The sequence below is a fragment of the Neopsephotus bourkii genome, unplaced genomic scaffold, assembly GCF_033783945.1.
Source record: "Neopsephotus bourkii isolate Nb327-2 ecotype Australia unplaced genomic scaffold, CSIRO-AGI_Nbou_v1 NB_346, whole genome shotgun sequence".
Classification (NCBI taxonomy): Eukaryota; Metazoa; Chordata; class Aves; order Psittaciformes; family Psittacidae; genus Neopsephotus; species Neopsephotus bourkii.
In genome coordinates, this window is record NW_026900852.1 from 2,208,117 (window position 1) to 2,218,599 (window position 10,483).

The following is a 10,483-nucleotide window of genomic DNA, read 5'->3' on the forward strand; positions in this document are numbered from 1 at the left end:
AGCCGAGGGAAGAGCTGAAGGGAATTGAGGGAAGCCGGAAAGAGCCGAGGGGAGCTCAGGGAAAGGCTGAAGGGGATCGAGGGAAGCCGGAAAGAGCCGAGGGGAGTCGGGGGAAGCCGAGCGAAGCCACGCCCCGAGCTCTTGGACGCCAGCTCGGCCCCGCCGCCGCCGCTAGGGGGGGGCCTTAGCGCTGGGCTGTGCTCCCCCCCTCCGCTCCCATGGGGGCTCTGGACCCCCCTCCCCGGGTTCCCACGGCCCGGGCAGCGCTGGCCCCGCTCCCGGAGCACCCCCCCCAGGACCCCGGGTGCCGCTTCCGCCCCGCTTCCCGGCAGGGCCTCCCTGGGGACCCCGCACTGACCCCCGGCATCCGGGGGGGGGAACGACGACACTGGGACGGGACACACGGGCGTGGGGCCAAGCCTCTGCGCTCCCCCCCCCCCGCCCTGGGAACGGCACCGCGATGCCCTTTTATAGCCCCGAGTGCGGCCTTTTTCCATGAGCTCAGTGGCTGGGGGGGTGCCCAGCGCCCTCCCTCCAACCCCCCCCTCCCCGGCTTCACTTTCAAGATGTGCTGATGGTTGGGTTTTTTTTACTCCTTTTTATTATTAATATAAAAATACGTATTTACAGCAAATAAATATATTTTGGTAACAAATAAATTACACTGGGGGTGGGGTGGGGGTTATACAAAAGGGGCCCGAGCGGGCAGCGTGCAGGGGGGTGGCAGGCGGGGGGGGGGGTATTTACAACCAGGGCCAAAGGGGTACGAAGCCCTGGGGGGGGAGAGGTGTGAGAAGGGGGGGGGGCATTAGAAAAGTTCTCAGGAAGAAAAACCCGATCGGTTCTTAAATCATCCCAAAAAATCATCCCACGGCCACTGCCCTGGGTGGGACACGGCACCCGGGGGGGGGCGGTGGTCCCCAAGGCTGGTGGCAGTCCCCAAAGGTCAGTCCCTTGCTTGGGACATGGTACCGAAGGCGGACGTGGTGACCAAGAGCAGCTCCGGTGGCCCAAGACGGGTGTCACGGTGCCGGCACCACGGCCCCAAGACGGGTACCAGCACTGCAGTGACAGTCCCATCCGCATGGTGAGTGCCAACGTGGCAGTTCCCAAGTCAGGTACCAGCACCGGCATCCCTACACTGGGCACCAGCGCCCACACTGCAGCCCCAAGGCGGGTGCTGGTGCCCAGGCGCTGGTCCCTATGGTGGGTGCCAGCGCCGGGGGCCCCGCAGTGGGTACCCCTGAGGTAGGTACGGCTGCTCGGCGGCCACCGGCGGCTCAGACCGAAGACTCCTCAGGGTTGGAGTCGGGCAGGGGCTGGCGCTGCTGCAGTTTACGCCGCAGCTCCTCGGCCAGGTCGGCGCAGGGCGGCCGCTCCTCGGCACCCAGCGCCAGGCGGATGTAGCCATTGGAAGAGGAACCACGCAGGGGACCGAGGTGGATACGGGTGGGTGAGTGAAGGGGCTGCCCAGGGATGGCGCTTGGTGGCGAGGTGGCACCGGGGGGGCCGCCGTTGCGGCACGTGGCGTGACCCGGCACGATTTTGAGCGAGCCGTCCGAGTAGTAGTAACTGGCCGGGTCCCAGAGCTTCTCATCCGAGTCGGACGCGGCACTGGGGACGAAGCGGGGACTGGGGGGCTCCTTGGGCAGCTCGATGGGGTACACCAGTGTGCTCTCAATAGCTTTGGTGCCTTTCCCCAGCTCCTCCCGCAGCCGCCGCCACAGCGAGAACACCACGAGCACCAGCACCAAGCACAGCGCACCCAAGCACACGGCCACCACCCACACCAACCCCAGGCTCTCCAGCGGCGCCCTCGTCTCCAGCGGCACCCCAGCCCCGGCCAGCACCACCACCCGGTACACCTCCCCACCCAGGCGGGCACCCTGCTCCTCCGAGAAGCACCGGTACGTGCCGCTGTGCTGCGCCCCGGCCCCCGGCACCACCAGCGCCCGCAGGCGGGTATCGTGCAGCACCAGCGCCTGCTCGGCCGGCAGCGCCCGGCCCTCGAAGGTCCACAGCGCCTGTGCCAGGTTGGAGCCCAAGCGGCACGTGAGCACCAGGTCGGTGCCTGCCACCACCGTCACGTTTTTGGGGGTGATGGAGCCTGTGGGAGAGCGGCGCAGGGTCAGGAGGGGGGGGCACAAAACCAGGGAGGACCCCAGCCCCACGCGGCGTTGCCACGGTCTCACCTTGCTTGGCCACCTGAGGCAGGGTGCAGGCGCGGGTGTCAGAGCTCAGCACATCCTGGACCAGTTGGGACCTGCGGGAGGAGGTGGTGGAGGTGAACGGGGTCCCTGTGGCACAGCGGGTGTCCCCCCATCCCCACAGGGACCCCATTGTACCCGTTGAGGCCGTCAGTGCGCACGCAGAGGCTGGCGTTGCGGCTCCAGGCGCAGTAGGGATCCCGGGCGAGGACGCAGTCGGTGCACGATTGGTACCGGCTGCAATCGGCCAGTGGCAACTGGGCTAACTGGAACCGGGAGCCAGCGAAGAGCAGCTTCTACAAGGGGAGAAGGGGTGAGGTGACACCGGAGGTGACACCCGGACACCATCCCCTGCTGGGGGCACCTCTCACCTTCCGTCCAGCCAGCACCAGGCTCTCCACTGGCTGCGCCGGCTCGAATACCTGCAGCTCCTCAACCAGATGGATGCGAGGGCCCAGGTTCAGTGCCTTGTGCACCCAGCCATCACCTGCGGGTCCCAGTGCGCTGTGAGAGGCATCCCCACACTGGGAACCTTCCCATGAGGGTTCCCCCTCAGCCCGGCGCGTACCTGTACCGATGAAGAGCACCTCATAGATGGCACCATCCAGCCCGGCCACTCGGTCCACCACGAGCTGGGTGAAGTTGGAGTCCTTCTTGAGCAGCAGCGGGCGGCCGCGGTGCGGCAGGATGGGCTCATCCATCAATGGGTGCTTCTTGGCGAAGTTGAGGGTGTTATCGGGCAGCTCGAGGGAGCTGGCGAAGCCGTTCTGGCGGTGCCAGTCCGTGATGCACTGTAGGACCGAGGACACCGTCACTGAGGGGCTGTATCCGTACCCCCATCTCCCGCCCCACCGCCGGTACCGGCACTCACCGCGCCGGGACGGGGGCTCGGCACCTCATCCGAGTACCGGCCCCACTTCTGCGCCTGCTCCCGGTACTCCTTGTAGGGGCCCTCGAATGCCTTCTTCACCTCCAGGATGTGGTACCGGCAAATGGCCGAGACATCCACGTCCCCCCTGCAAGCAACAGGGCAGGATGTAGGGGAGACACCGGTTCTGGGGCTGCTGCCACCTCCCCATGGACCCACCACCGGTTCTGGGGCTGATGCCACCTCCCCATGGACCCACCACCGGTTCTGGGGCTGATGCCACCTCCCCATGGACCCACCACCGGTTCTGGGGCTGATGCCCATGGACCCACCACAGTTCTGGGGCTGATGCCCATGGACCCACCACCAGTTCTGGCACTGATGCCACCTCCCCATGGACCCACCACCGGTTCTGGGGCTGATGACACCTCCCCATGGACCCACCACAGTTCTGGGGCTGATGCCACCTCCCCATGGACCCACCACAGTCCTGGGGCTGATGCCACCTCCCCATGGACCCACCACCGGTTCTGGGGCTGATGCCACCTCCCCATGGACCCACCACCGGTTCTGGGGCTGATGCCCATGGACCCACCACAGTTCTGGTGCTGATGCCACCTCCCCATAGACTCACCATCGGGCCTGGAAGACCCCAAAAAAGGTGGTGTCCTGCCACTCATCCCCGGGCAGGGTGAACACAGCCTGGAGGCGGTTGAAGTGGAGCTGCTGCTCGGGGGCTGAACACACCAGACGGGCCTTCAGGAACGTTGTCCACTTCTTCTGCAGCGTGCGGGCCCCACCGACGTCCCCCTGCGCACCCAAAGCGGTGTCACCAGAGGGGTGAAGCCACACCGGGACACCGTCCCTCGTCCCAGTGTCCCCTCCATGTACCTTGCAGACCCGGGCCACGCGGGCCACCACTTGCTCGGCGTAGCAGTCGTACTCCACGGCGCGCTCGCTGAAGAAGAAGTAAACCTTGTCATCGTCACCGGTGGCGCTGCCCGCGCTCTCCTGCACGAAGGCCGAGGCCACAAAGTGGGGCTCTATGGGGGGGAAAGAGGCATCAACCCCATAGCCATGGGGTGGGGGTGTCCACGCAGTGTTCCCCCCCATCATCACCACCGTGGCCCTACCGTTCAACCAGGAGGTGAGATACTCGGTCTTCATGGAGTAATGGGGGCCCAGGTTGCGGAGGATAACGGGCTCCGTGCCCAGGAAGTTGTTGAAGGTGGCTGAGTAGAGCTCCCCATCTGCAAAGAATAGGGTTAGGAAGGGGTTAGGGTTAGGGTTAGGGTTAGGGTTAGGGTTAGGGTTAGGGTTAGGGTTAGGGTTAGGGTTAGGAAGGGGTTGGGGTTAGGGTTAGGGTTAGGGTTAGGGTTAGGGTTAGGAAGGGGTTAGGGTTAGGGTTAGGGTTAGGGTTAGGAAGGGGTTAGGGTTAGGGTTAGGGTTAGGGTTAGGAAGGGGTTAGGGTTAGGGTTAGGGTTAGGAAGGGGTTAGGGTTAGGAAGGGGTTAGGGTTAGGGTTAGGGTTAGGAAGGGGTTAGGGTTAGGGTTAGGGTTAGGGTTAGGAAGGGGTTAGGGTTAGGGTTAGGTTTAGGGTTAGGGTTAGGAAGGGGTTAGGGTTAGGGTTAGGAAGGGGTTAGGGTTAGGACCCCCCGCTGGCCCCAATAGTGCCACCTACCCACGATGAGGCCCGTGTGTCCCTTGGTGGGGTCATAGGGACACTTCCCTTTGCCGTCCTCGAAAGCCACTTGGTCCAGGGTGAAGCCAGAGAGTTCCTGTGGGGCAGAGGAGCGGGTGGGGGGTTCAATACCCCTGAGCAGCCCTGGTCCCCCATATGAGCCTCTGGGGAACAGGGACACCCCTGGGTGATGCTCCTGTTACAGGGATGCTCCCAAGATAACCTTTCTGGGACAAAGACAGCCCTGGATAACCCATTACAGAGACAGGGACACCCCTAACAACGCTCCAGGGTGACTGGAGACACCCCTGGAGCACCCTATGGGAACAAGGGCACCCCTTAATCATACCCTTGGGGACAGGGACACCCCTGGAGCACCCTTTTGGGGACAGGGACACCCGTGGATGATGCTCCTGGGAACAGAGACCTCCATAGAGCACCTTCCTCAGGACAGGGGCACCCCTGGGAGATGCTTCTGGGGCAGGGATACCCCCAGACAGCCCTTTTGGGATGAGCACAGAGCCACTGTGGGGAGAAGAACACCCTAACAGGGAGCCAAGGGGCATCCCCAGATCAGCCTCACAGGAACAAGGCAACCCCTTAATGACACCCCTGGGGACAGGGACATCCCTGGAGCACCCTTTTGGGGATAGGGACACCCCTTGGTGATGCTCCCAAGGCCGGGTGGGGGTGACAGGTTCTGGGGTCCCCCTATGGCCCCACTCACAATGTAGGTGCACTTGGGCTGGAAGGCGTAGGTGCCACAGGCATAGAGATGGGAACTGTTGTAGCTCTGCAGGAACCGCACGTAGTTGAAGCAGTCGGTCTGGGGGGGACAAGGGATAGTTAAGGGGGGACACAACAGGACACAGCACTGTCACCCTTTCACCCCCCACCCCACTGCAGCCACAGCACCCGCATCCCCAACCTGGTTGTTCTTGCCCTTCTGGATGCATTCGGCTTTCTTATCCACAGGGGCTTCCCAGGAGATCTGGTGATGGAGATAAGGGGTCAGGGGGGCTCCAAACAGCCCCCCCCCCCACCAGACCCCCCCAAAACACCCCCTGGTGTGTGTGTGGGGGGGTCCCTGGGGCCTCACCGCTGCCTTGAGCTCCACGGTGCCGGTGGCCACGGCGAACACGGCCTCCCGGGCCCCCACGTAGAGCAGGGCCTCGGCTGCGTCCAGCGTCAGGGTCAGGTAATGCGAGACCCCCCCCTGCGAGAAGCGCTTGGCCACGGCCTGCAGCTCTGTTGGGAAGGGGGGCACAAAGAGGGGGGGATGTGGGGGTGAGCCCCAGCACTGCCGGGCACCCGCAGCCCCCCCTCCTTGACCCCCTCCTGCAGAGCACAAAGGGCTCTTTGTTACTGGGGCGGCGCTGCGGGAACACTGCGGCCTTTGGAGGGACCCCCCGGACCCCCCCCTCCCGGCACTGGCACTACAGAAAGGGACCATTGAGAGGGGGGGACTGGGGCCCCTGGGTGGGGATGGGGACATGGGGATGGCACGGCATGGGGACAGGATGGGGATGGCACGGCATGGGGACAGGATGGGGATGGCACGGCATGGGGACAGGATGGGGATGGCATCGGGGATGGTACCGCATGGGGACAGGATGGAGATGGCACAGCATGGGGACAGGATGGGGATGGCAGAGGGATGGTACCGCATGGGGACAGGATGGAGATGGCACGGCATGGGTACACGATAGGGATGGCAGAGGGATGGTACTGCATGGGGACAGGATGGGGATGGTACTGCATGGGGACAGGATAGGGATGGCACCACATGGGGACAGTATGGGAATGGCACAGGGATGGTACCACATGGGGACAGGATGGGGATGGTATCGAGGATGGCATCGGGGATGGCACAGCATGGGGACAGGATGGGGATGGCACAAGGATGGTACCACATGGGGACAGGATGGGGATGGCACAGGGATGGTACCACATGGGGACAGGATGGGGATGGTATCGAGGATGGCATCGGGGATGGCACAGCATGGGAACAGGATGGGGATGGCAGAGGGATGGTACCACATGGAGACAGGATGGGGATGGCACCACATGGGGACAGGATGGGGATGGCACAGCAATGGTACCGCATAGGGACAGGATGGGGATGGCATCGGGGATGGCATGGCATGGGGACAGAATGGGGATGGCACAGAGACACAAGGCACTGGGATGGCACAAGGGATGACACAGGGATGTGGAGTGCTGGCACAGCATCGGGACACCACAGGGACAGCATGGGGATGGCACATGGATGGCACAGGGATGTGGGGTGCTGGCACAGCATGGGGATGGCACATGGATGGTACTGCATGGGGACAGGATGGGGATGGCACGGGGACACAAGGCACTGGGACAGCATGGGGATGGCACAAGGGATGACACAGGGATGTGGGGTGCTGGCACAGCATCGGGACACCATAACACACACACAAACCAACAAACACACACAACAAGGGACAGCATGGGGATGGCACACGGATGGCACAGGGACACTGAGTGCTGGCACAGGAAAGCACAGGAGTCAAGAACGGGGATGGCACAGGGATGTGTGCCATGGGCATGGGGACAACACAGGGACAGCGGACATGGCACAGGGACACTGGCACAGTGCAGGGATAGAGCACATGGGGCACTGCCACTGCGCAGGGCACGGGGACACAGGGCATGGCACTGGGACAGCCACAACAGCGCCGGCACGGCACGGTGACACCGCACACGGCAGATGGGGACACAGGGTGCTGGCACGGCTAAAGGATGGCATCTCGGGGTGCTGGCATGGCAAAGGGACACAGCGCCGTGTCCCATGGGGTCCCCATTTGCTCTCAGTGACCCCCAGGTTTAAAGCCACCAACCCAGGGGGCTGGGATGGGAGGTGGGGACCCGCACCCCCCCCGCTCCCCTCTCCCGGGTGCCCGCAGTCACTCACCCCCATACGGGACGGTCTTGCGGGGCACGGCGCTCCACGAGGACCCCGGTGCCGCGGTGGCGGTGGTGGCGAGGGCCAGCAGCGCGGTGAGGGCCACAAGCCAACAGTGGGGGGCCATTGCGGGAGGGGACGGGACAGGGAGACAGAGGCTGGGGGGGGCACACGGCCCCGGCCGGGCCCCGTTAGGGTAACGGGGCATCACGCGGGCAGCGCGGGGACAAGGCGGCCATTGAGGAACGCGCATCACGAGGCCGGGGGCACCCCACGCAGTGGGGCGAGGGGGGGGGCAGACACATGTGTGGGTCCCCAGTCACTGCCCCCCCCACTCAATCACGGTCCCTCCTCCGGTGGTGACGAGCAACAGGGTGGAGGGGGGTCTATGGAGGAGGAAATGGGCTCTTCCGCTTCCCCCCCACGTCACCCCTGGCCCGGCCCCAATGTGTTTGGGGGTGCCCCAGCTGTGCCCCCCCCCACCCCACCCCACCCCGCGCCAGGCTGGGCAGGATGCGGCTGGGAATTGTTCTGCCCTGCCCGGCGGGAAGCAGGAAGCGGGGGGGGGGTTTGGGGGAGCTCGGGAAGGATTTCCGGGAGGGTGGGGGGCCGGGAATGGGACCCCATGGGCGTGGGAATGGGGGACGCCCCGGTGCAGGAAGGGGGTGCAGGAAGGGGGCTGCGGGTGCTATGGGCATGGTCAGGGTGCCATGGGTACGGTTGGGGTGTCATGGTCAAAGCTGGGGTGCAATGGACACAGCTGGGGTGCTACAGGCACAGTGAGGGTGCCATGGGCATGGTCAGGGTGCCATGGGTACGGTTGGGGTGTCATGGTCACAGCTGGGGTGCAATGGACACAGTTGGGGTGTCTTGGTCAAAGCTGGGGTGCAGTGGACACAGCTGGGGTGCCACAGGCACAGTGAGGGTGCCATGGACGGTTGGGGTGTCATGGTCAAAGCTGGGGTGCAATGGACACAGCTGGGGTGCCACAGGCACAGTGAGGGTGCCATGGGTACAGTTGGGGTGTCTTGGTCAAAGCTGGGGTGCAATGGACACAGCTGGGGTGCCACAGGCACAGTGAGGGTGCCATGGGCATGGTCAGGGTGCCATGGGTACTGGGTCATGGCAAAGCTGGGGTGCAGTGGACACAGCTGGGGTGCCAGAGGCACAGTGAGGGTGCCATGGGACCACAAACAAACACACCCAAACCAACACGCCACAGGCACAGTGAGGGTGCCATGCTCATGGCTGGGGTGCCACAGGCATGGTCAGGGTGACATGGACATGGCTGGGGTGCTACAGGCATGGCTCTGGCAATGCCAGGGTGCCATGGGCATGGCTGGGGTGCCATTGGCACCGCCACAGTGCCATGGGCATGGCCAGGTTGTGATGGGCATTGTTGGGGTGCCGCAGACATGGTCAGGGTGCCATGGGCATGATTGAGGGTGCTATGGGCATGATGAGGGTGCCACGGGCACAGCTGGGGTGCAACAGGTATGGCTCTGGGGACAAAGGCACAGCCAGGGTGCCATGGGCATGCCACAGTTATGGCCAGGGTGCCATGGGCATAACTGGGGTGCTATGGACACAGGCAGGGTGCCACGGGCGTAACTGGGGTGCTATGGACACAGGCAGGGTGCCACGGGCACAGCTGCGGTGCCGTAGCCAAAGCTGGGGTGCTGCAGGCGCAGTCAGGGTGGAACGGTCACAGCCGGGGCGCTGCGGGCACAGGGACAGGCACCCCGAGGGCACAGGGCACGGGCAGGACGGGTCCCCGGGGTCCCCGGTTCCGGTGCGGGCAGCCCGGGGGTCCCACGGGGGAACCGGGGCACCACGGTCCCATGGCAGCGGCTTCCGATGGGGGGGGCTACGTGGAGCGGGGGAGGGGGGATCCTCACGGAGGGGGGGGAAGCGGGGGGGAACCAACGGATGGCGGCGATGGATCCCCGTTACCGGGGGGGGGGGGTGCGGGGGAGGCGATGCCATGGTCGGTACCGGTTGGAACAAAGCGCCTCCCCCGCGGCTCCGCCACAACAATACCGGGGCGGGGCGGGGGGGGGCGGGGGGGGCCGGGCGCGGCGGGGCGGGGGCCGCGGGGGGGGGGGCGGGGGTTTGGGGGGCGGGGGGGGCAGGACCGGGCGCATTCACTCACCTCGGGGCGGGGGGGGCCGGGCCGGGGCGGCGGGAGGCGGTGGTGGCGGCGGCGGGTGCTGGCGGCGGAGGGAGCGCGCCGCGCGGCCCCGTGTGGCTCCGCCCCTTGCCTGACGTCACGGGTCGGACCGAATCGGCTCGGCTCGGCGGGGTCGGGTCAGCTCGGGTCAACTCGGGTGGGATCGGAGGGGATCGGCTCAAGCCGGGCCCCGTTGTTCCAAACGGGATCGTTTCAGAGGGCAGTAAACACCGTGTCATGGAGCAGACGTGGTGCGGGTGGGAATGGCACCAGTAACAACCGCTCGTAGCCAGCATGGATCCATGGAATGAGGTTGGGTTGCAGGGACGTGAAAGCTCCGGATCCCGTTGCCAGCAGCCTGGGTTCACCGCTCCGGGACAGCCCCGATGCCAGCAGCACGGTGACATGTGCCAGGCGGGAGACGTTCCCGTGCCAAGGGCGCTGCTCCTTCGTTATCTCTGCCCCTACCAATTGCAGGTGCCGGAGCCAAGCGCTGGAGGGGAGCCCAGGGAGGCTGCTGCTGGTCCGGCCCTGCCCTGCCCTGCCCCAGCGAGGCCGTGGCCATGGTGGGGCCTTGAAGCCTCGCTGCCCTCTGCCTGTCCCGGCTTCCCCAGCACCACCAC

At 65.3% G+C, this 10,483-nt stretch overlaps 1 protein-coding gene across 1 annotated transcript; it reads right to left on the reverse strand.

Annotated features, from left to right (window-relative positions):
• Positions 1 to 623: 623 nt before the first annotated feature.
• SEMA4C (semaphorin 4C) lies at positions 624 to 7,832 on the reverse strand. Its single transcript, XM_061348276.1, has 14 exons — positions 7,700 to 7,832; positions 5,855 to 6,003; positions 5,684 to 5,746; positions 5,483 to 5,581; positions 4,756 to 4,852; positions 4,209 to 4,325; positions 3,967 to 4,118; positions 3,710 to 3,885; positions 3,079 to 3,223; positions 2,776 to 2,998; positions 2,579 to 2,694; positions 2,346 to 2,503; positions 2,193 to 2,263; positions 624 to 2,107 (listed from the first exon to the last, which is right to left on the reverse strand). The coding sequence occupies exons 1-14, from the start codon at positions 7,815 to 7,817 to the stop codon at positions 1,281 to 1,283; spliced, it is 2,511 nt and encodes an 836-aa protein (XP_061204260.1). The 5' UTR covers positions 7,818 to 7,832; the 3' UTR covers positions 624 to 1,280.
• Between the last annotated feature and the right edge of the window lie 2,651 nt (positions 7,833 to 10,483).